At 36.3% G+C, this 26,335-nt stretch overlaps 1 protein-coding gene across 3 annotated transcripts in view; it reads left to right on the top strand.

The window, feature by feature from the left end:
* Positions 1-26,335, top strand: part of SYT14 (synaptotagmin 14) — a 250,475-nt gene that overhangs the window by 82,016 nt on the left and 142,124 nt on the right. For 2 of the 3 annotated variants that reach the window (XM_070591310.1, XM_070591309.1), the window contains exons 3-4: positions 342-506; positions 6,963-7,178. In XM_070591310.1, the coding sequence (XP_070447411.1) occupies positions 342-506; positions 6,963-7,178 (381 nt within the window). Of the gene's footprint in view, positions 1-341; positions 507-1,035; positions 3,579-6,962; positions 7,179-26,335 lie in introns of those variants that run through there. The other variant, XM_070591312.1, reaches the window with a different exon arrangement.

The raw sequence follows: 26,335 nt of genomic DNA, 5'->3' as shown, positions 1-26,335 counted from the left end.
GGGAAATAATTTTTTCTAATTCTTGTGTTCAAGTTTTTGTAGTACTCTTCAATGGACTAAACGTATAACCATCTTATTTTGTAGACTTCTTTTTTTTAAGATTGTTTCAATCTAGTTTATAGGGAAACTTTTAGAAGATTTGAATAAATACTGTTGAATGAATTGAACAACTCATTAAAGCATGCAGTTTGTTTTTCTTGTAAATGAAACTGTTGTAAACTATGCCGATTTAGAAATATAATTCAAATAAGGCAATAATCTAACGTATGTATTTGGGTTTCCTTCTTATTTGTAGCTTAAAGAAGAATAAATGCTTACAGCTGTGACTTTTTTTTCTCCAGTATCTCCAGAGGCAGTTGGATTTTTGTCAGCTGTTGGGGTGTTTATTATCTTGATGCTGCTCCTTTTTCTCTATATTAATAAGAAGTTCTGTTTTGAAAATGTTGGCGGGTTTCCAGATCTTGGTTCAGGATACAGTACAAGGAAGAATTCACAAGATAAAATTTGTAAGTATCATACTGCTTATCTTATTCTTTTTATCTGTACTGTTCTATTCTATTATTTTTTTAAATATATACAGTAAAAATGGTTTTGACATTGTAAACTAACAGTTGAGCCACTATTCTATGAGCGTAAAAGATCTAAGTAAACTATGTTCAATTTTCTTTCTGTTGCCCATGAATTGCTAATAAATTGCATAAAGATGAATTGTATACTGTCACAGAATGACATTTTTCTTTTTCTTTTTCATATATAGGGCATGCTTTTGAGCCTGTCGTATAAGCAGATATGCTTTAGGAAGGAAGTATCTTGTTGCTTTATATAGCTTAAATCCGTTGTCTCTCTCGAGGCCTTTCTTTAAGTGTCCCTGGAAGGCTTTTGAAAGTATTCACCCTTCTTCTTTACCTGCTGTTGAATTCTCACCTGATGGATAATTTCATTGTTTGGAGAAGGTGTTTTTTCCCCCGCTAGTAACTGAGTGTATAGCTATAGTCTGGTTATAAAAATGAGTGTTCCTCTCCCTCCCTTGGTACTGTAGGCATTATATCACTTATTATTACTGGATACTAGGAAAGATGAGGGCTGTGATACTGTTCTTTCTCTTATGTGGAAATTTTCCTTGGAGTTATTTTGTTAAATTATTATAAGAGTTTTTTATTTGCTACTTCCAAAGACCGGCTTATGTAAATGCTGGCAGGAGCAAGCTGAGAATTATAAACGCTAGGTGTTAATTTAGAATTATTTTGAGGAACAAGAGCAGAGACTCCTTGCTTTTCTTGTCTATGTACATGTGTTGGAGAGATGTCTTTCTCTTACTTCTGATAACTTAAGAAGTGATATCCTCATTGTTTATAAAAATCTATTCATTGTTGAATTACATCTGTGACTTTTGCATTGGGAAACGATAGTACTTTGTGTGGTTTTTGATTTGATTAAGTTTAATGTTTCTTGTACTTCAGCCCCACTTTTTGGTCTTTTGTGTAGAATGAACTGGTTAAAGATATCGCTTTAGCAGCCTTCAGTAATTCTCTGGTTCAGCATTTGTGGTTTTTCTTTGGTCTAATGACCCCTTACACTCTTAAAAATGATTGGGGACCCCACAGAGCTTTTGTTTATGTGAGTTATAGCTATTGATATGTACCATATTAGAAATTAAAATTTTAAAATATTGTTTATCAATTTATTTTTTGAAAACCAACAGTAAGCCTGTTAATATAAATCACATTTTTTAATTTTAAAAAACCATATATTTTCTAAAACCAAAAAAAATAGTTTCATGAGAAGAATAACATTGTTTTACGTATTTTGCAAATCTCTTTAATGACTGGCATAAAAGAAAGACACAACCAGATTCTCAGATCTGCTTCTGCATTCGTTCTGTCATGTAGCCTCTGGAAAATGCCAGTGTTCATTTGTGAGCAAATGAAAGTGAAAAAGTTAAATATTCCCTTACTATTATTATAAAAATAGTTTGACCTTGGGATCCATTGGAAAGGTCTCGGGGACCTTCTTAATTTTTCTGAGCCTTGTTTTTCTTTTACTTATTAAATAGGAATAATAATATTTACCTCCTAGAGTTACTGTAAGATCAAGTAAGATAAAATTTGTAAATCGCAATGCCCAGCATGTAGTAGCCACTCAGATGTTCACCCTCTGCTCTCCCGTATTCTAACCTCTGTGCAAAATTGTTTAGATATTTTCCCCTTAACGTTTTTCTTAATTTGTGATATTAATAGTTTGTTTGTAAGGTAAGATAGTTCCCCTACATAGACTATTAATAAATAAATTAAAAGTGCATAGTAAAAATCATTTTTATACTTCTTCTTGCAGGTATAGAATAAAAAATCAGTAGTATTTGAGGGGAAAATATTGTCTTGCTGCTGTTATGGTAGCTATGGAATGGGAAAAAGTGTCATTACATTTAAACCAAGTGGTTTGATTTTTTTTTTTCCGGAAGAGTCTTTGCTTCAACGTATTTCTTCCAAGTACATAATGCATTTACAGAAAGAGTAAAAGGCACAATGTGAAGTACTAATATTGAGCTGATGAGTAGCAACATTTAGGTAAATATTAAATTCAAATTCAAAAGTGGTTGATATTTTGAGAAGAGAAAATTCCGTTATTGCACTTTTTAGGAACAAGGAAGTAGAAAATGGCATTTTTCAAAAATTTTCAGCAGAATCTACCTTCAGTGTCCTCTCTGGTAGACACAATCAGTAATGCCGTAGAAGATTTGACCACTGCTGTTGGGGAAGTCAGCTATGCTTTAACTGACTCAGTTGCTGAACAGGTAACAAGTATGATCAATGGCTTTCGCCCAGAAGAGGAAAGCTCTGCAGCAGTAGAAGCTGGAGAGATGTCTAAACCAGAAAATGCCATGTTACCAGAAGTTTCCAAAAACCCTAATTGTCAGAAAACGCAATCCAATTTAGAGCACCGAGCAAATCAAGTAAGTTGTTATAATGCTTCAGTTTCACGAGAGCAAGATCAAGGAATGAATGAAGAAAGAATATTTAAACATATTAATGGTAGGCAACAGACTCTATCAAAATATCAAGAAACCGATAATGCTGGTGATTCTTTGAAAGACCACATGAGCGGTGGTAGGATATCAGTTATCAAGCAGAATGCAAGGGCTGGATCTACTTGTCAAGATCTTGAACGTACTGACAGATCTAAAGAAATTGGATTAGGAATTTCCAATAATGGTAGGAATGATTTGAAGGAGGTAAGAGATCGAGAAATGAAAGAAAATCATTTAAAGAAAGCTGAGAAACATGTTAAAAGTAAAGGATCCAAAGGGAATGAATGTTCAGGAAATGAATATTCTCCAAAAGATATTTTGGCAAGCAATAGACATATGATACGGAAATCCATTAAGAAAGAAGATACACATCCAGCACCAGCAACTAATTCTAAAGATAAGTTACATGGAAAAATCAAAGAACAAATGAATCCAACAAAATACTACAACATAAAAGGAGACATAAAAACAAAGAAAAATGAAGCCACTTCTGCCAAGAAAGGAGAAGCAAAGAGTAAGGATGAAAAATATTCTAAGATAATACCAGAAAAAGGTGAGGTCTCCTAATGTGAGTTTGAGTGATGAAATTTTTTCTTGATTTTTCAAATTAGGAAAGCATCATCCAAATTTCTGATCTTTCCTCTACGTCTGTATATCTAACTTAAGACTTTCTTGAATCCTCTTACTAGGAGACGTCTTTATAGTCCTTCAGTTTATTCTTATAAGCACTTCAAGAACATTCATGTGATTTGTTCACCACTAAGCTAATATTGCCACTGGTCCCTGTGTTATTTGGCCAATTTTTAAGGGCCTTAATTTTTCCTAGTGTTTTTCTTAATGTTTCATTTATTTTGCGTTTCTGTTTCATTTATTTTACAACCAGAAACTCCATGGTTTTCTTAAAAGTGTGCATGCTTTAGTTGGAATTTATTTGGTGTGTATAGTTGAAATTAAATAATTATGTCTTTTTGTAACTAACCCCTAAGTCTTTTACACAGTGTTGTTCTTCACATCATTCCTGATAAGAATCTGTGTCAAATGTTTTATATTTTTACTTGAGAGCAATAGATTTTATTTTGTTGATTAATTTGCTTCAGGACATGTGTCTATTCATTTAGCCATACATTAAGAATTTTATATGACTTACGATGTTTACGACAAATATGCATGAACAAGCTATTATTATTCATGAGGTCTCTATGTAGAATTAAGATTCTAACTACAGCATTTGTAGTTTTCAACCACAATATTTGTGACAATTTTCAAAACAATTAACCAAGAGTTATTTGGTTTTGGTTACAGAATTGCTTCATACTGCTAGTAGTTAGTTCTGGTAATACCTTAGTTATTTCATTAATGCTGATCTGATCACAATGCCAAAAGTACACTGGCTTTTGTTTATAAAATGTATATCTGGAATTTTTCTTTAGATTCTCATAAAATAACAAAAAACTGAATAGCAGTAGAAATGAGGAAGACTTTTTGACTTTTGCCACGACTTCATACATAATAGGGATCTGCTATTTACCAACTATATGAATGATTTTTAATGAGCTAATTAAAAAGGAATGCCAGGTTTTGGAAATAGGTTCATTTTGGAGTCTATTCTTCTAGCAGTTTTTTGCATGTCAGCTTCACTGGGGTTTGCTAGCCTTGGTTTAGTTTTGGTAGCCTTGTTTCTTGAAGTAGCAAAAATAAAGAAATAAAATTAAGTAGAATAGTTGGTGTTATTTTATTCAGAAAATAACAATAGGTTTGATGCTAGTAATGAATACTTAAGAAGTAACAATGCAGAATTTTTAATTTTGTTTTGACTTGTTTTCACTAGGAAGCGTGCTGATACCTAAAGAAACCAAATATCTGAGCATTCTAGGTTATAGTCAGTACTAAACTTAAACGTATTATGTTCTAAAATCATTTTGAAAATCGTTTGACCCATAGATTATCCCCTCAGATAGCTGAACTGTAATATTACTAGTACCTGTGTTCTAGGTTCTGACGTAGACCATATAAGGTATAGTAAGAGGAAGAGGAGTTTTCCTTCTCCATTTCTGAATGTAGGGCTACCTCAGGTAGTATTTTGTAACAGGTGGAGTGTGACTATGGAATTTCTAATTACCTTCCTCAGAGCTCTCCTGCTGCCTTAAGACCACCACCATGGTGTCCCACAAATGCTCTGAACTGAGAATCAGAGTGCCTGGTTCTAGAACAGATCTGCCATCATCTCGGCACCATCCAAATGGGATGATGGGAAAGTTTTGCATACCTGTATGCTCCATATAGTAACCACTAGCCACACGTGGCTAATGAGCACTTGAAATGTGGCTAGTAGCACTGGGGAACCAGATTTTAAATTTTGTTATTTTTAATTAATTTAATTTAAATAGCTGTACGTGGCTAGTGACTACATGTTAGGCAGTGCAGAATATCACATTGGTCATAATTTTACCCTTTTATGGCTTTACTGTACTGAATTAAAAAGTGGAACTTAGACTATTGACAACCAAGCTCCCTTACTTCTAATGCTAAGCATTCAACTTCTATCACATATTTAAAATTATTTATCCTATGTCTCTTCACCTGAATTTCAAACCTTGATTCCTTTAGTACAGGTGATCTCAACTGAGTATAAAGAGAAAAGTATCTAGACTGAATTAATAAATTCTACCTGCTGTGGTCTCTTCATCCTACTAGAGTTGTTTTGTAATTCTAAGAAAGTTGCATCTTGGTTTAAATGAATCTCAACATGGTGCGGTTTCAAAATTTTTACCTTTAAAAAAATGGTAATATAACTAGTACTTTTAAAAGTAAAATAAAATTTATACCCCTTGAAAAATTTATTTGAAATTTAGATATATTTAAGTAAAATTTTCCTAGTAATTCGGCCTTTCAAAGATAGTAATTGTTTGGTGACTATTCTTCCAGACATTTTTGTGTGTGCATATAAACATATACTGCATGTGTGTGTGTGTGTATATTGCATGAAGGTGTGTTTATATTTTTAAATGATAATGAAGTATACCTTCTATTTTATAACCTTCTCTTTTCTCTTAATGTGATGTCATGTGATGTTATTCTTTCCCTGTGAGTACTTGTAAGTTTGCCTCCTCATTTTTATTGATTACTTAGTATTATCATTGCATAAATAGTTCATAATTTACTTAAGGCCCAAAGATGGACATTTAGGTTATATTTTATTTTTGTTTTCTTTTGCTATTAAATGCAACACAATTCACTAATTGTCTCAAATATTATATCTTTGCTTACCTGTTAATTATTTTCTTAGGATGAATTCTTAGAATTGGTAAATTCTTAGAAATGGATTAAACACTATGCAGGCTTAAAAGTTTGATATGTATTGCCGAATTGCTCTCTAGAAAAGTTGTACCAGTAATAATTTCACCGATAGTATGTCTGCTCATTTCTCTGTTCCACTCCTAGCACTAAGCATTGTCAGTTTTGAAAATTTTGGCCAGGATGATAAGCAAAAATGTCTCTTCTGACGTGAATTGTTTGAATCAGGTCCATAGTTACTGGCAGTCCTTAAAATTTCTTTTGTGTGTTACTGAGCCTTTAAAAAAATAGTGTAAGATGACGAGCCCTATTAGTATTTCCTTTATCTGTAACATGGTTGGAAAATCCCTGTGACTAACATTATTTGTATAATTAGAATATACAAACCAATCTTTTTCTATTAAAACATAAAAATCTAAGTCTTGGGCTTCTTAAATGAAAAAATCCTAATTCTCTAAAGCTCAAAGTTCAGGTTGTGTGTGTATACATATATGTTTATACATATGTGTGTTTGTATGTATATGGATATATATGAAATCATATGTATTATATATAATATGTATATGTAATGTATAAAAATTGTAGCAAGTTCATCATTCTTTATTGCATTAAAATTTTAATTTCTTCTCCTTATTCCAAATAGATAATTCCTACATGGACAAAGATGAGCATTGTTCATCCTCTGAAAGTGAAGATGAAGCACTGGGTAAATATCATGAGGCCTTATCCAGAACACACAATTCCAGACTACCCGTGGCAGATTCTAGACAAAAGAACTATACTTGGGAAACAAGACAAAAATATAGTCCTCTATCTGCAGAGTATGATGGATACAGTAGTGAAGCATCAATAGATGAAGGTAAGATAGTTAATTATTTTGTTTTTCTAGATGACACACTGTGGTATTAGATTATTTGTGTCTGAACTTCTAGGCATCTCTTTGCACAATAAACATAGCACATACAGTAGAGTCACATTTCTGGAAATATAATTTATTCAAATTTAGATCTTTGAACTTTAGCCAAAACCCCAAACACCCAAAAGCAAAACACCAAATAATTTAAATACAATAGTAATTCTAGCTGTTTTTGCACAATGAATACATGCCTAACAAGTTTGAGATGGAAGATGTGAATCTGCTGTTCTCTCAGATGGAATCATTTCCTAAATATCTGTTATAGGAACTGATACAGTCTAAAGTATCTCATAATGTTGAATATGATTCCAGTGTATAAATGCATTCTTTTTCATTCAATATGGCCCCTAAACATGAGCCAAATATTTCATGTTACACACAGAAGAAATGGTGATCTGTCCTATGTGGGAGAAAAAACCATCTGAGATAAATGTATTGAGAGCTGGTGCTAGTTTATACTGTGCTTTGAAGGCGATTCAAGAAATTTCTAAGGATTATTTTGTCTCTAATTGCTTTTTTTGCTTTTTGCCTCATGTGCTGACATTGGCTTTAGAACTCAGCCTATGTAGAAGATAAAATTCCACTCTCACATGTTTTTACATCGTTCCATAAGAGAAATAAAAAATATTTTGCCATTAATTAAAGCATATTTATTTCCACATTTAAGTAAGTTGTTCATGTGCTTGATACAACGTATGGACTGCTCCTAGTAATTATGATCTTTATACCCAGATGTAAAGAAAAGAGCATATATTTTAGATAGCATTTTTCTTGTTATACCAAACACGAACTATCTTTAATTTTATAGTTGTGGTGTTTTGGGCCTGTTACTGTTGATGACTTAAAGTCTTATCCCAGCACATACAGTTGTCAAAGGAGCTAAATCATCTATTTTGTATTTGGCTTAAGGCTAAGTGAAGATTGATGTACCTCCCTTTTTATTTTTGCTAGTACATAGGTATCATAAGTTAATCGAATACTAAGTGATTACTGTAGAAGGCTCATTGTGAGATATTGGGGAAGAAATAAAAAATATTAGACGTGGGCTGTACCCTCAAAAATACCTTTCTAGAACTAGAGGAAATAAGACATGTGCTTACAAAGATAACTAAACAATGCAGAGCATTAAAGGCAGTCCCCAACTTATCTACAGCACCAGCACGTGAATAGTAGAGCAGAAAGAGAATGGGTTTTGAAGCCTGATTCTTGTTCACATTCTGGCTCAACCTTGGGCAGTATAGTTCATTATTTTGAAGTTTGTTTCATTGTCTCTAAAATGTGGATAATGCCTTCCTGATAGGGTTGTCATATGAACATTAAATGATGTATGTGGTAGTTTTTAGCATAGTGTCTGCACCTGATAGATAAGTGATTGATAAATGGGAGTTGTAGGTAAGGGTAGTGAAAACGGTGATGGTGGTGATAGTAAGCAGTCATGAGCAGGCCCTGAGTTTATAATCTGCAACCCTAGACACTTTCCTTTTTGCAGCTTCTGTTTAGGACTTTGTTTTTCCCTGCTCCCTCTTTCTTCCTCCCACTCTCTACGCTCCTCTGCTGTCTTGATTGCTTCTTCCCTGTAGTCCTGTTATTCTAGCATGGCTCTATAGTCTGTGGGAGCAGCGCTGAGGAGAGAAGCATAACCTCAGCGGCTCTTCTCTTCTAGCCCAAACCTCTGACTGGTACAAGTGCCCTGGAATCACCTTCTCATTTCATTTTACCTATATATTTAGGACCCACCTGTACTTTTCCACCTTTTCTACTCTAAATTATTGATAAAACATGCAGGGTAGATTGATTTTAAGCATTTTGAAGTTAGATTTATTTCTTTCATAAGCATTTATTGAAAGCCTTTTATGTGCCATACTAGATATTGTGGATATAAAGATGAATAAAACAAACTTCTTTCAAAGAGCCCACAGACTGGAAGAGGAAGTCCAGTGAGTATATGTGTAATATAATGGGATAAGAGGTCTGTTAGTTACGTGAACAAAGTTCTATATTAATACAGAGGGAGAGGTGACTCAGACTTTGTTTGGGAGGTTGAGGATATGGGGAAGTCTAGTGAAGTCCTCACAGACTAGGTGAACTGGACTTGAGTGAGAACTAGTTCAACAACCATGAAGTGGTGATTGCATGAAAGCCCAAGAGTGTATTTCAGTGTCCTTACCTTAGGATCTGTGTTTGGAGAAGGGGCAGGTAATAGGATTGAATGCCAGGCATAGGAGTTTGGATGCTGTCTACAGGAAATGTAGATCCCTGAAAGGTTTTTCAGTTGGACACTGTGGCACTTTTAGGTCAATATGTTTAAGAAAGATTATTTAACTATTGTAACAGAGATGAATTGGAGGTAGGAGCTACTGGAGGCAGAAAGGACGAGTTAGATAAACAATGATGAGATCCTCATTAGCAGTGAATTTAGGGACAAAGAATTGGTAGATGTAGGGATGGTCTCAGTCTGTGTTGGTAAATGACTATAGGATGTATAGGGGTAGGAAATAAAATGGAGAGAGAGATGAGATCTGAAGCCCACAGTGCCTCCCTGAATAAGAAGTCTGGATTTAATTTGTTAGCCACTAAGAACTCACTAAAAGTTTTTCGCCAAGGAACCGTGATTGGGAATGTGCTTTAGAAAGATTAGTTTAGTAACAGAAAGACTATAGGAAAAGACACCAGTTAAGGAGGTCTTTGGAGTAGTCTGTGGGAAATGGTAAAAATCTGAATTACAGTAGTGGCAGTGGGCATGTAGGAGGGTAGGAGAGATATTAGAGAGATGCAGTTTATTGGATTTAGGAACTGAGTGTATTTGGAACACTGGAAAAAAGGAAGAAAGTGTCAAAGATGACACTGGTTTCCAGCATGTGTAGCTAGGAGAATGCTGAGGTCATTCATGTAAATAGGAAATCCAGAGAGGGATCTATTTTTTTGTTGGAAGTAGTGAAAGGTGGGAGACAAAAGTGGTTTTATATATGCGATGAAGCAGGATATTTAAGCAGTGGGAAATGGCTATGGATCTTGAAATCATGAATGGGATTAGGGAGAGAGGTTTTCAGATCATATATCCTTAGAGATAGAAACCATGGGCATGGATTAAATTGACGAGGGAGAATGTATAGAGAGAAAAGATAAGAGAAATATTTCATTTCTTGAACAGGAGAATTAAGGGTGTAAAGAGAAAGTAAAAGTGATAAAGTGGAGAATCATAAGAATATGTATTGTATTTTATCAACCATGGAAGGAGAGTTTTGAATGCTGCAGAGAGATTGGGAAGGATGAGAATTCAAACAAGCCCCTTTGTCCAATAGAAGTTGATCAATTACTTGCAATTTAAGTTTTAGTAGTATAGAATAATGTTAGATTGAATGTTATTGAGGAAAGAATAAGTGATAAGAAAGTGTACATTTGCTGCCTATACTTTCTTACCGCTTACTCTCTCCTTATCAACTCTCAGAGTCAAGACAGAGGTAGTTGAAGGGGTTTGTAAGCCAAGAGTTCACCTTCTCCCTCCAACTCAACAATAGTGAAGCCTTCTCTGGTATATAATCAGGAAGGAGGGGCATTTGCTTCTAATACACATTTGAGTCTCCACCACATGGTTGTGCCTCTGCATAGCTGACTCAGCAGAAATACTGCTCAGTTCATAGCTGGTCACCTAAGAGGACTACTGAGTACAGTTCTCTTGGTAGAATTTGGTTCGTTTTCCTAAGGTACAAGTAAAGGGATGAATAGAGTAGATTATGCTTCTTTTTACAACTCTGACCTTTTATTCTGCATATTATTCTGCAAATTTATAAAGATGAGATTTGACTAATGTGGGTTGAGGTAACTAAAGGAATTACAAGGTAGAGGGAAACATTTTTAAATGTTCACTTTTTTACATGACATGCTGTTACCTCATTAGTGCTGATAAGGAACCATTAGTCCATTTCTCAACACTCTGGATAATTCCAGTAGAGAAGCTTTGGAACAGCCAATATTAGAAACATCTGTGAGAGCAGAGGGTCAAGGAGGGCCTGACTAGGGATTAGGAGAGACCAGTGCAGGAGAACTTTGTGACCAGGTGGTAAGAACTTGCAGAGCTCCTACTGTACTTGACTGTTAGTTTCTGCACACATCGACATATTTAATCTTCACTGAAACGCACTGTAGTAGGTAAGATTATACTGTTTTACAGAAGTAGAAAGAGATTTTAGATCGAATAACTAATTTTTAACCTGAAGTCGCACAGTAAGTTATAAAAACTGTATTTGTCAAGTCCACTGCATAATAAAGGTTGTTTTAGCTTTGGTTAGGTCGTCACTGCCACTTTCGTATTCTCCCCAAGTCTATTTCCTGCATGATTAACCCATTCAGTTGGGTCCTTTAGAACAGTTTATATGTTACAAATCTGAAATACAGATATTCTATAAAAGGTAAGAGAATGTGATGGCTTATTTGTTGATCATGTTTTCTCCTCTAGGTGGCCATATTAATCTTCCATTTTTTTGAGCTACAAAAGGGGATGATGTCTATAAGAAATTTTTCTAGGAAAAATAAACATTAAAATAATTTGTCAAATTTACTTTGTTCACAATTTTAATTTATTTTTACTGTGTTCTTAAAATTAAGGGCATTTTCTGGTAATCCTCTTATTTTAAAAAGGTTTCAGAATTAAATAGTAGGTTGTGGATACTTGTTTAAGTTGTAGGATAGACCAGCGTCTCAAATTCCACTCATGCTAATTAATACTTTCCATTTTTATATTAGATAGGAGAAGCCTATTAAAGATGATTTTATATGAAGGACAAATTTAGTGTAAAATTATTAGAATATCTTTCTGTTATTTGTAGCTTTTCATTCTTGGTTCACCATAGAGATTACCAACTATATTTACATATTGTGGCATAGCTGTATTTTAAGTCATAAGACGTTATTTTTTTGGGTGAGTTAATTTAAAATGCTGTTAAGGAATAATTTTCAGCATCACTTATATCTTGGGGTATATAGCCCATATATACCCACACACCTGTCATTCTCTTTAGTATGGCTACTTCACAAGTTCCATGCTATTAGTTTTGATATTATCTTAAAATTAGGGGCATTAAAACATTTTCCTTAATTCCTTTTATTTAAATGTTACTTTTAAGATAATTTAATGCTTAAGAGTAGTAAATTCAGGGCTGGCCCCGTGGCCGAGTGGTTAAGTTTGCATGCTCCGCTGCAGGCGGCTCAGTGTTTCGTTGGTTCGAGTCCTGGGCGGGGACATGGCACTGCTCATCAAACCATGCTGAGGCAGCGTCGCACATGCCACAGCTAGAAGGACCCACAACGAAGAATATACAACTATGTACCCGGGGGGCTTTGGGGAGAAAAAGGAAAAAAATGAAATCTTTAAAAAAAAAAAAGTAATAAATTCTTTATGTTTATATTTTCTTTAAGTTCATTTTAACTGCTTTATAAAATTCTTCTATTAATTGCCACAATTTCTTTGTGAAGAAAGTAAGTACAAAAGAAAATCTGTATTTTCCAGATGGCTTTGACTCAAAAGTGTTTTTTCTTCAAATATTGAAATTATGTATATTACAAGGTTTATTTAGATTTTTGGTAAACTTTTTCTTTGATTTCAGGTTTTTGTTCGTGAACAGTTCTCTGAAGAATTCTGTGTGCGTGTATGTGTGCGTGCTTTAAATGCGACCAATCAGAAGAGAAATTGTCTTGAAGACTTTTCCTGCATCTTTGTGTTTTGGAGATCTTTTTATGTGATGAGATCAGTTGCTCGCAGTAGAGTAGGTTTCTTACTGCTTTTGCAGGCCACCTGTGACCTATATGATGAGAAGTCTCTGCAATTTAGGTAAAGGTACAGCCTGCTGGGTGGATGAACTAGAAAAAGGTACCACCTTAGGGCAGACAGTGTGCTGTGAGAATACAGTTCAGTGAGCAGGTAGGACCTGTGTAAGAAGAAAAAGGCATCCCTTCCTCCAGGGGTAAGATTTGGCAGCTCCAACACAGGCTGTATTTCAGCATCCCCCTCAGCCAGGTACTTCTTGCAGTGCACAAAACACACAGCCATACACAGTGGCCCTGAACACCTGTGTGTGTGCGCTGCCAATCTTAAAAGAAGTTGGTGGGATTGCTGTGTTTTCCATGGTGAATCTGTATAGATCCTTCACAATTTTTTTCTTTTTATCTGAGATACTTGTCTGATAGTGGGTAGCTAGAATTATAGCAATTAAATGATAAACATCAAAGATATCCTTAATTAATTGATCACAAAGCTGACACCCAGGGATGTGCAACTTTACTAAGATCATACAATTTATACAACTTTACTAAGAGGCCTGTAAGTGTTTGTAACAAAAGAACAGGTCAATGCTCTTAAAAAGAACTATTTGGTAACCAAGTGAGTAGATAAGAGATACACCAAAAATTGAACATGGGCTGTGTCCATTGCTAGGGGTTGAAGCATGTCTGGTAAGTGGAGGAATAATGCTAATAGCAATCTGGCAATTACTGGGACCTGACACATCATCCACAGGTTTCTGTTAGCAGAGCCTGCAGAGCGTCAGTCTCAGATATGTTTAGGGAGCATTACATAGAGTGACAAGTGGACTGACAATAATCTTATTATCTGAGGGCAACAGTGGGTGTTTAAACTGACTGAATATCTGTATTTGCTGTAAGTTCAAGTTTATCAACAAGGTAGATCTCGTAGGAAGCTATCCCTAATGAGGGAGGCAAGTCTATTTGTATTCTAGGATGTGAGATGGTCTCTTTAAGGAGATATAATGGAAAACTTGAAGCTACTTCTAAAGGCTGTTCTTAACATGGCTGTCAACTCTGAAGCCCAGGAAAACCCTGCCTTGTTTGGAGTGAGGTGGAGGTCTGGAGGACAGCTCAGTGGGCAGGCCCTGAGATGAAGGAGCCCTCACAACAGAGGGATGTTTATTAACGTGGCTATAGTAACATTTATTTCTACTGTCTTTCAGGTACTGCTAAAATCTTTGTATAGAATATTTAATTTTATCCTTACAGAAATCTTGTGATTCAGTTATTTATTTATAATCCCATTTTTGGAAAAAGCAGCATCTTAGAGAAGTACATTAGCATGCCCACATTTACACCGTGGAAGAGCTGGGATGCACATCCAGGTTCACTTGGTTTCAGAGCTCAGGTGCTTGAACACTCTAATATGCTATAGCAGGTACTCTCCTACCTTGTACAAGAATAAAGAAACTATTGTTTCCTCTAAGGATGCTGTCTCATTGTTCTAAGAGAATCCCATGAAGATTTTGGCCACCTAGGAAAAGAAAAGCATACAACTGAGAAATCCCTGGGGTTTTGGTCTGAAACTCAGATATGAAGCACTTATTATGCCTGCTGTATTTAGCCAAAAAACTTGGGCAGCCTTTCTGCAAGTGGTTTGTATGCAGACTTCTTATCCTTAGAACCCAATACAGAAAGTTAGGGGAAATACTAGTGATTTGTCACTATTCCTGCTAGGTTTATTCCAAAAAAGCCAGAATGGGTTTATTGAGATACTACAAAACTTCACTATGATGGACTCTTGTTAGAATTCACTTAGAGGGGCTGGCCCGGTGGCACAGCGGTTAAGTTCGCACATTCTTCTTCTCCGCGGCCCAGCGTTCGCCGGTTCGGATCCCGGGTACGGACATGGCACCACTTGGCAAAAAGCCATGCTGTGGTAGGTGTCCCACGTATAAAGTAGAGGAAGATGGGCACGGATGTTAGCTCAGGGCCAGTCTTCCTCAGCAAAAAGAGGAAGATTGGCAGTAGTTAGCTCAGGGCTAATCTTCCTCAAAAAAAAAAAAAAGAATTCACGTAGATAAGATGAGAGACTTTAGGATTTGGTTCCTATGGGAACTTTTCCAATTATCTAGGATACAGGAATCTAGAACTAGCCTCCTGTCATCTCAAGATATGATCACATTAAGAATTCCACACCAAGAGCAAGAGGATATGTACAGGCAGCATGCCATATGTGCCTGTGGTGTCACACCTTAGTTTTATTGTTCTTTTTTAATGTTTTGATAGAACTCTTGACTGTAGACCTCTGCTTTAGAGTATGTGATAGGAAATTTAGGAAGCCCCACCTAATATTTTAAGTCTTTGTAGTAGTTTCAGCAGTAAAGTTATTGCTACCAGTATGGTTTTCAAGAATAGTTCCAGGAGCAGTAAGAAGGCAGCTGTTGTGAATATGAGCATGTTTGGTGAGCGTAAACTAGTCAGCCAATAAAGACCTGCAGCTTACCGTACTGATGGTCTGGTAGAAACTTGAACAGTAAATACAAAGAAGTTAATGGCTTTCCCTCTTGTTCATTCCACCCAGAATCAACCACCATTAATCTTTAGCATACTGTTTTCTAGAAATTTTTTATGACTATAATTTAAAAGTTTATATGGATATATGTGATTACATTTCCCTTTCAAAGTTTAACCTGTTAGAAAACAAGATGTTCCCTTTTCTTGATCCCTTCCCCCTTCCCAGAGGCAACCGTTTTTATAAGTTTGTATACACCCTTCCAGTCTTTGTTTTCATACTTTATATACACACACAAACTGTTCATAGAAAGTATACATCTGTATGTTTCTAGACTTACATAAATGGTTTCATCGAAGGTTCCTTTTCCCCAAGGAAAAAGGACAGTGAAGTAGACAGTGAGTGAAAGGAAGTCAAGAAATATCAGTTAACAGAACAGGCTAGGTAAGATCAAAATCTTCCTCATTAGACTCAGAATTTCTTAAGACCATAGACTGAGTCTTCTATTTTGAAATTCCCCTCTCCTCCTATCACCTCATGCCTAATGTAATCTGATTAAAGCCATTAAGTCATTTTTTAGGGTGAATTTATGTCTTAAAGAGATAATTATTCTAAATTAATCTACAGTTAGTGGACCACTAGGAAGATTCTTTACAGTTAGAAGTTTCTAAATTATCACTTGTCTTTCTTTTTTTAAAATTGAGGTAACATTAGTTTATAACATTCTATAGATTTCAGGTGTACATCATTATATTTCGGTTTCTGTGTAGACTACATTATGTTCACCACCCAAAGACTAATTGCCATCCGTCACCATACACATGGGCCCTATTACCCCTTTCACCCTCCTCTCTCCCCACTTTGGCTCTTGTAATCACCAGTCTAATCTCTTTATCTGTGTGTGTGTTGTTGTTTTTATCTTCCACTTACGAGTGAAATCATATGGTATTTGACTTTCTCCATCTCACTTATTTTGCTTAGCATAATCCCTCAAGGTCCATTCATATTGTCACAAATGGCAAGATTTCATCCTTTCGTGGCTGAGTAGTAGTCCATTGTGTATGTATACCACACCTTCTTTATCTATTCACCCATTAATGGACATTTGGGTTGTTTTCAAGTCTTGGCTATTGTGAATAATGCTATAGTGAACATAGGGTTGCAAGTATCTTTTTGACTTAGTATTTTCGTGTTCTTTGGATAAATACCCAGAAGTGGAATAGCTGGGTCATATGGTAGTTGTATTCTTAATTTTTTGAGGAATCTCCATGCTGTGTTCCATAGTGGCTGTACCAGTTTACATTCCCACCAGCAGTATATGAGGGTTCTCTTTTCTCCACATCCTCTCCAATACTTGTTAATTTTAGCCATTCTGACGAGTATGAAGTGGTATCTCATTGTAATTTTGATTGACATTTCCCTAATAATTAATGATGTTGAATATTGTTTCATGTGCCTGTTGGCCATCTGTTTATCTTTTTTGGAAAAGTGTTCAGATCCTTTGCCTTTTTTTAATTAGGTTGTTTGATTTTTTTGTCATTGAGTTGTGTGAACTCTTTATATATTTTGAATATTAACCCCTTATCAGGTATATGATTTGCAAATATCTTCTCCCAGTTGTTAGGTTATCTTTTTGTTTTGTTGATGGTTTTCTTTGCTGTGTAGAAGCTTTTTGGTTTGATATAGTCCCATTTGTTTATTTTTTCTTTTATTTCCCTTGCCTAATGAGACATGGTATTCAAAAAATACTGCTAAGACAGATGTTGAAGAGAGTACTGCCCATGTTTTATTCTAGGAGCTTTATGGTTTCGGGTCTTACGTTCAAGTCTTTAATCCATTTTGAGTTAATTTTTGTGCATTGTGTAAGACAATGGTCTACTTTCATTATTTGCTTATGGCTTTCCAGTTTTCCCATTACCATTTATTGAAGAGACTTTCTCCATTGTATGTTCTTGGCTTCCTTGCCATCTGGTCCTAGACTTTTGTTTTTTGGGGTGTTTTTGATTACTGTTTCAATCTCCTTACTAGGGATTGGTATATTTAGATTTTCTATTTCTTCTTAATTCAGTTTTGGAAGGTTGTATGATTCTAACAATTTATCCATTTCTTCTAGAGTATCCGATTTGTTGGCATATAGCTTTTCACAGTATTCTCTTATAATCCTTTGTATTTCCATGGTAGCTGTTATAATTTCTCCTCTTTCATTTCTCATTTTATTTATTTGAGTCTTCTCTCTTTTTTTTTTTTTTGGTGAGTCAAGCTAAAGGTTTGTCAATTTTATTTATCTTTTTGAAGAACCAACTCTTAGTTTCATTTATCTTTTCTATTGTTTTTCCAGTCTGTATTTCATTTATTTCCACTCTGATTTTTATTATTTCCTTCCCTCTACTCATTTTGGGCTTTGTTTGTTCCTTTTTTTCTGGTTCCTTTAGATGTATTGGTAGATTGTTTATTTGAGCTTTTTCTTGTTTCTTGCAGGAGGCTTGTATTGCTAGATACTTTCCCTCTTAGTACCACTTTTGCTGTATCCCATAAATTTTGGTGTGTTGTATTTTTATTTGCAGTTGTCTCCAGGTATTTTTAATTTTTCCTTTGGTTTCTTTGTTGACCCAGTAGTTGGTCAGTATCATTTGTTTAATCTCTGCATATTTGTGACTTTTCCAGTTTTATTCTTGTAGTTGATTTCTAGTTTCATACCATTGTGGTCAGAAAATATGCTTGCTATTATTTCAGTCTTCCTAAACTTATTGAGACTTGTTTTGTGGACTAAGTGATCTATCTGAGAGAATGGTCCATGGGCATTTGAAGAGAATGTGTATTCTGTAGTTTTTGAATGAAATGTTCTGTGTATATCTACTAAGTCCATCTGGTCTAATGTGTCATTTAAGGCCAGTGTTTCCTTATTGATCTCCTATTTGGATGATCCATCCATTGATGTGAGTGTTAAAGTCTCCTATTACTATTGTGTACTATTTCTCCTTTTGTGTCTGTTAATAATTACTTTATATATTTGGATGTTCCTATGTTGGGGGCATAGACATTTACAAGTGTTATGTCCTCTTGTTGGATTGTTCCCCTTATCATTATGTAGTGCCCTTCTATGTCTCTTGTTACAGTTTTTATTTTAAAGTCTATTTTGTCTGATATAGATATTGCTACCCCAGCTTTCTTTTCATTTCCATTTGCATGGAGTATCTTTTCCATGCCTTCACTTTCAGTTTCTGAGTGTCTTTAGGTCTAATGTGCGTCTCTTGTATGCAGCATATATACAGGTCTTATTGTTTTTTTATCCATTCAGTCACCCTGTATCTTTTTTTTTAAGGCTATTTCTTTATTTTTCTTTTTAAAGATTGGCACCTGAACTAACAATTGTTGCCAATCTTTTTTTCTTCCTGCTTTATCTCCCCAAATCCCCCTGGTACATAGTTGTATATCTTAGTTGCAGGTCCTTCTAGTTGTGGCATGTGGGATGCCACCTCAACGTGGCCTGATGAGTGGTGCCGTGTCCACACCCAGGATTGGGACCAGTGAAACCCTGGGCCACCACAGTGGAGTGTGCAAACTTAACTGCTCAGCCACGAGGCTGGCCTCACCCTGTGTCTTTTGATTGGATCATTTAGTCAATTGATATTTAAAGTAGCTATTGATAAGAGTGTACTTATTGCCATTTTGTTACTTTTTTTCTGGGTGTTTTAGTAGTTCTTCTCTGTTCCTTTCTTCTCTTGTGATTTGATGGCTTTCTTTAGTACTGTGGTTGGGTTCCTTTCTCTTTATTTTTTGTGTGTTTATTATAGATTTCTGGTTTGTGATTACCATGAAGTTCAGATATAATAACCTATGTAAATAGCAATCTAAGTTGATGGTCTATTAAGTTTGACCTCTTACTAAAAGCCGTACACTATTCCCCCCCCACACACATTTTATGTTTTTGATATCATATTTTACCTCTTTTGTGTGTGTTTGTCCCTTATCCTCTTGTCATGGAGATAGATATTTTCAGTACTTTTGTCTTTTGACCCTCATACTCGCTTTATAAATGGTTGATCCACTACCTTGACTGTATATTTTCCTTTACTAGTGATTTTTTTCCTTTAGTAATTTTATAATTCCTATTTGTGGTCTTTTCTTTTCCACTTAAGTCCCTTTAACATTTCTTGTAAGAACAGTTTAGTGGTGATAAACTCCTGTAGTTTTTGCTTGTCTGGAAAACTCTTTATCTCTCCCTCCATTCTGAATGATAACCTTGCCAGGTAGAGTACTCTTGGCTGTAGGTTTTTTCCCTTTAGCACTTTGAAAATATCATGCCACTCCCTTCTACCCTGTAAAGTTTCTGCTGAGAAGTCAGCTGATAGCCTTATGGGGTTTCCTTTGTATGTAACTTGTTGCCTTTCTCCAAACTTTTAAGATTCTCTCTTTAATTCTTGACATTTTAATTATAATGTGTCTTGGTTGGGCCTCTTTGGGTTTATCTTGTTTGGTGCTCTGTGTGTTTCCTGTACCTGGATGTCTGTTTCCTTCCTTGGGTTAGGAAAGTTTTCAGCTGTTATTTCTTCATGTAGATTCTCTGCCCCTTTGTCTCTCTTTTCTCCTTCTGGGACACCTATAATATGGACGTTAGTGTACTCGATGTTTCCCAGAGGTCCTTTAGACTGTCTTCATTCTTTTTAATTCTTTTTTCTTTTTCCTGTTCAGCTTGGGTGATTTCCTCCATTCTTCCATTCAGATCACTGATCTGTTCTTCTCTGTCATCTACTCTGCTGTTGATTCCCTCTAGTGAATTTTTCATTTCCATTATTCTTCATTTTTGATTGGTCCTTCTTTATATTTCCCAGTTCTTTGTTGAAGTTCTCACTGGGTTCATCTGTTCTTCTCCCAAGATGAGTGAACATCCTTATGACTGTTAGTTTGTACTCTTTATCAGATAGATTGTTTGTCTCTGTTTCATTTAGGTCTTTTTCTAAAGATTTGTCCTGTTCCCTTACGTGGAATATATTCCTTTTTCTCCTCATTTTGCTTACTTCTCTGTGTTTATATCTGTATATTAGGCAGATCAGCCATGTCTCTATATCTTAGAAATGTGGCTTTATGTAAGAGATGCCTTATGGGGCCCAGCAATGTGCTTCCCTCTCATCACCCATTCTAGATGTTCCAGGAGTGTCCCCTGTGTGCACTCCATGTGCCCTTCTGTGGTGGTGGGGTTGCTTTTGCTTTGGGTGCACAGATAGGCTTGGCTGGCCTCTGGGCTGGCTGGTTTATAACGCTCAGCCATGTGCAGCTTCTGTGGGGCAGGACCAACCCTGGCACGGTTGACTGCAAGGTCTAAAAGCATACAGCTAGTGCTGTTTTGCTGTTAAGTGAGTTAGGCCCCCAGTGTGGCTGGTTATTAGGCTCAGGGGCTCACACTTACTGCAGGCCTCTGACTCTCTGCATCATGCAGCTGTTGTCAGCTCTTTCAAGAGGGCAGATGGTTGGGGCCAGCCCCAGGCACAGCAGCACGCAGTTGTTTCAAGAGTTGGAAAGTGGGGCAGATCCCCTGTGTGCCTGTTAGAGATGGCCAGCAGCACAAGTCTGCTGCAGCCAACATGCCTCACCACCCACAGGCCCACACACCCCACCAGTCCTGGCCTGTGCACGTGCACATCCTGCAGACTCACTCACCCCTCTCCAGAGGTCCCATATACCCCACCTACATGGGCCCACCAGTTCCCTGTGGGCTTGCTGGTGGGCAGGGCCAGTCCCTGGGGCAGGCTGCCAGCCCTGGCTGCACTGGATTAAATCAGTGCTCTAGTGGGTGGGGAAAACCTCTGCGCTAACAGGCCAGAGGAAGAAATCCAGTGGCATCTGCCAGCGTCTGTATCAGCACAACTGCACTAGGTCACAATAATGGCTGCCTCCAGTGCCTCAGTCCACGGGGAGGTGAGCCCAGCTGCCTTCTGCCTTTCTGAGATGTGCTCAGAGCTTAGCAAATGTGACTCTTTTACCAGTGGACTATGCCCTTTCTTTCTGGTGTTTTTGTATCAGTTTCTGGAGTGGGTGAATCTGTGCCTGGGCCCTTTAAGAGCAGGCTTTTCTTTCTCTGAAGCTCAGTAGTTTTTCTGGGAGTATTCCCCATTGATTTTCAAAGCCAGCAAAGCCAGGTATTATGGAATTGCATCTCGGTTGTGCTGAATCCAAAGACTGGGATGCCTGTTGTGGCATAGATCCCCCAATCCTCCAGGAAAAGCTTTGTACCTTTGGGATTGCTCCCAGCCATGAAGCACTATGGCCAGGCTGTGGTTTTTCTCCTCAGCAGAGGTTTATTTCTGCCTCTTCCACCCCTGTCAGTGTTGTCCCTTGTTGTGGTGCTGCTTCTTGTTCAGTTTCCAGATCTTTGTCAGAGGTAATCATTCTACAGGTAGTTGTAGATTTGTTGTTTTTGTGGGAGGAGGTGAGTTCAGAGTCCTCTTACACTGCCATCTTCCCAGAATCCTCTGTTGTCTTTCTAAAAAAAGAAGTTAAAAAGGAAAAAGGGGGAAATAAAAACCTAGTGAATCGGAGTATTAAAACTTGAAATCATGATTCCTTATTTGCAATGTTAACTCCTCATATATCCTCCTTTCATTTTTTTTATAAATGATACTCTGTACCGCTCAGTGAAAAATCCATCACTGTGAAAGAGAGTGTAAATAGTTATTAAAAAAACTGGAACTGAAGAATGTAGCAGTGCTATTTCTTATTAAAAACTTTATTGTGGAGACTATAACTAGAAACTAATTAATTTTCCTATAATGTTTTCCCATTTTGCTCTTTCACGTTTCCCATTCTGCACATTGTATGTGGTACAGACTTAACTAAGCATTTGCACTAAGTTTATTTACATATTCTCTAAACTTGTGCACAACACTCCTGAAGTTTAGCACTTTTTTTAAAAAAAGGAGTTTGCCTTGAAACTGAGCCTCACTCTGGGGAAGATATTCAAATATCCTTTTTTCCCAGTTTCTGCTATAGTACAAGCTAGAGTAAGAGTTAAGGAAGGGGTGGGAAGAAAAAGGCAGTTAAGAAAGTGAAAGCATGAACTAAATTGTTTACATGATAATATGAGAAGGACATGTCCTGTCTATCCAGTGTTTGGGCAGATATTAATCATGGTTTGAGTTTTGAGAAGCAAAAGAAAAGAGACCTGAATGAATGCCAACTTTCATTGGGCAATGGGGAGAGACTGTGAAAGTTGAATTATAGATATAACTATACAAATTATACATCATGGCGTGTACCTACTCCTCTTGCCTCATTCACCTTGAATAATTGCTGTACCTGTTTCAAAGAGGTCAGTGTCAACTGAATTATGAGTTTTTGGTGAAATGAAATCGAAGTTCTATTGTAATTTTAAAATTCTGAAAAATCTCTCATATAAGCAACCTTGATGTGGGGCTCTTCTTTTGAGACTTCCTGTCTTTGAGAAAATAAATTACATTAAAAATCTCTATGTGCGGGTCAAAAATTACCTTGAGAAGCTGAGCAGTGTTTTGATGCCTTGGCATATCTCTTTTCTTTTGCTTGATGCGTACTCACAAGGATAAAAATTTTCTTAGAAAATTTGGTTATATTTAAGTTTCTGAGGGGTTCGGTAATGCCATCCACCAAAACTAAGATAATTTGAGAATTAGTCTGGTATTTATTTAAAGTCTAGATAGTTATGAAGAAAACTCTTTGCTTTTTACAGTTTAAACAATCTTTTAGTCATCGTACTTTGTTTTAGTAGTTAAGGGAAAACGTATAATGGGATTTTGGTCATTGGTAACTTTGGAAATGCTTCTTTCAGTATAAATTTAATTAAGCATCAGCAATCTATAAGGAAAATATTTATAACCTTAAACTTTTAAAAAAATAATTTTATAGTGAACAGCTTTTTCAAGGTGGTGGATTAAAATATTTTGGAAATCTGAAAATCTGCATTTTTGCTCTGTTGATAGAAGGTTAATTACAGTTCCATAAATAACATTACTATACACATTCTAAGCGCTTTACATAGATTAATTCATTCAATCTTCTCAATAACCCTAAGAGACAGGTTCTATCAGTGTCGGCATTTTATAGATGAGGACACTGGAGCACAGTAAGTTGAAGCAACTTCTCTAAGGTTAGATAGCAAGTATGTGTGAGAGCCTGGATTACAAACGAGCCGTCTGTCCTCAGGTCCAGTGCTCTGAACCACTCCACTGAAATACCTTAGATAACGTAACAGGTGACAATCTTTTTATGTTTAACTTATACACCTAAATAAATTCTTTATTGGTGTTTTTATTGTGTAAGTAATACATGTTTATTATAGAAAAATCAGAAATTACAGATGAACACAAAGGAGGAAAATTACAATCCTACCATGAGAAAACCATTGCTTCCATTTTCTTATATCCTTTTATAGACATTTTTCTTTGCTTTTATATTTTCAAATCAAAATGGGTTTCTACTTTACTTAATGTGTTTAATCTGCTTTTGTTCTGCTCAGAAATAGAGCTTTCCTTTCCAATGTATATATAACTGCTACACCATCAAACATACAAATTATACAATATGTTATTACATAGGTGTCCCAGGTTTATTTAGTAGTTCCCAGTTACTGACAGTTAGCCTGTTTTTGATTTTTCCTTATGGATAAGGTTGGTCTTAATAATTTTCTAAAACTTGACTTTTTTCTACCATGTTCTTTGGCATTCTCTGTTCCTTCAAGATTCTGACTTAAATTGCACTGCTCAGGGGAGACCTTTTCATTCTGTGCTTATGTTTTTAATAAGAAATCTGGGGCTGGCCTGGTGATGTAGTGGTTAAGTTCTCACACTCCACTTTGGCAGCCCAGGACTCACAAATTTGGACCCCAGGTGTGCAAGCTGTTCATCAAGCTGTGCTGTGGCGGTGTCTCACATACAAAAGTAGAGGAGGATTAGTATTATCTCAGTGACAATATTCCTTGAGCAAAAAGAGGAAGATTGGCAACAGATGTTAGCTAAGGGCCAATCTTCCTCACAAAAAAAAAAAAAGAAAGAAAAGAAAGAAAAGAAATCTGCATGTGATTTCTGCATGTTTGTGTTTTGTATTGTGCTATAAATAATTTAAGGTGCTGTACATTTGTGGGGGCATCATACTGACCCAGAGGTCATATTAAAAATGTTTAACAACTGGTATGGTAAGATAATATATGAATCAAGAGTAAATAAAAGTTGAATACATTCATTTTATTCTCTAGCTAAATTAAAGTTTCTATACTATGAAACTAATTACCAAAGAGTGTAAGTTGTAGGAAAAACTATCAAGTTACTCAGTAATTTGAAAATTTAATTATTTTTAGAAATTTTTGCTGTGATCTTTTGTTTGCTGCTACTACTAGCCAAACAGTATGCTTTTCTGGGCCATAATTTGACGTTGGGAACAATTTCAAACTCTTCCAGTTATTTTCTCATTAAATTTGTCATCGTTAGTTGCCTTGTAGTCTCAATAACTAGAAACTTTCTCTTAATAGTAATGATTTTGTTTATGGTACAGAATCCTTTATCAGCTTCTGCTGAACCAAAGAATTATATGAAAATGTTTTCTAGCTTGCATAGTACTAATAGATATTTTTGTATGTTCACTATCTCTAGTAACATCAAATTCACAAAAATAATTTATTGGAATGTCATATTTAATAAGGTTGAGATTAATCCTTCAGGATAGATGAGAGAGAGAGAAAGAGGCGAGGGGAGAGAGAGAAAAAGAAAGAAAGTGGTGAATGGGGATTCTGTTGTCAAGCTGTCTACGTTTGAATCCTGACTCTGCCATCTCCCTCTGTGTGCTGATGTTTTCTTATCTAGTAAATGAGCGTGATGACAATGTAATACCAAAACAAGCGAACATGTATAACAATGCCAGTCACTGAACAAATGATAGGTAAAGGTTAACTATCATTTTTATTAATAAAATTAATATTATGTCAGTGTTGGCTGGGCATTTAATGAATTTATGAAACGCAGCAGAATATTACAAAGGAGTTCCCGGTCCAGGCATCTCCCCAGCTTCAAACTACCAGGCCTCCATGATCTCTGTCCCGTTATAGGAGTGCCTGCATGGCTTCCGCTATCCCTCTGCAATCCTTTGATCTCTCAGAGCCAGATCTACGGAGACTACAGTTACCCTAAGGAGCTACATGAGGGCATGTAGACAGGCAGTGGGTAGCTACAACTTGGGTGGACCAGATGGACGTTGACCATTTGTGTACTGGGTTGCCATTGCCAAAGCTGTCTCCTTTCTGGTGTCTGTGGGAAGGTGTAAGGATAGGGCCTGGGGTACTGGGGGGTGCTAAGACAGCCCTGACCCAGGGCTCCTGAGGGAGCCAGATAGGAGGCCTTACATCAACCCTCTGGGGTCCTCGTGGTGTCCCAGAGTTAGGACTTGTGGTGGCCGCTTGCTTAGGCACCAACCAGCCTGAAAGAAGTTCCCAAATGAGGAAAACGAAGCTATACTGGTTCTGTATGACTGAATGTCAGGCCTGAGCTGATCACTGATTATGGTTTGATTATTAGTTATTAGTGAACTAGGTGAAGTCTTATAATTTACCAAAAAATTATTTCCTAGAGGAATAGTGTGTGTATGTTTGTGTGTGTATATAATATATGAATGCTTAATATTTACATTGCTGTTGTGAGAGGTCCAGCTTATGTTAAGTGGGAACAAAAAGCAAGGTGCAGAAAAACCTGTGTACTATACTACTTTTTGTCTGTCTACGGGAGAATATGTTTTTGTTTGCTTATATTTAAAACCAGTAGAAGGAAAAACAACTTTAAAAATAGTTACCTATGATGGAGGGTGGAAGGAAACAGGGTAGAGGGGGCAG

This window comes from Equus przewalskii, chromosome 23 (assembly GCF_037783145.1).
Source record: "Equus przewalskii isolate Varuska chromosome 23, EquPr2, whole genome shotgun sequence".
Lineage (NCBI taxonomy): Eukaryota > Metazoa > Chordata > Mammalia > Perissodactyla > Equidae > Equus > Equus przewalskii.
Note: the sequence above shows the minus strand (reverse complement) of the source record. Positions and strands in the feature narration are given on the sequence as shown.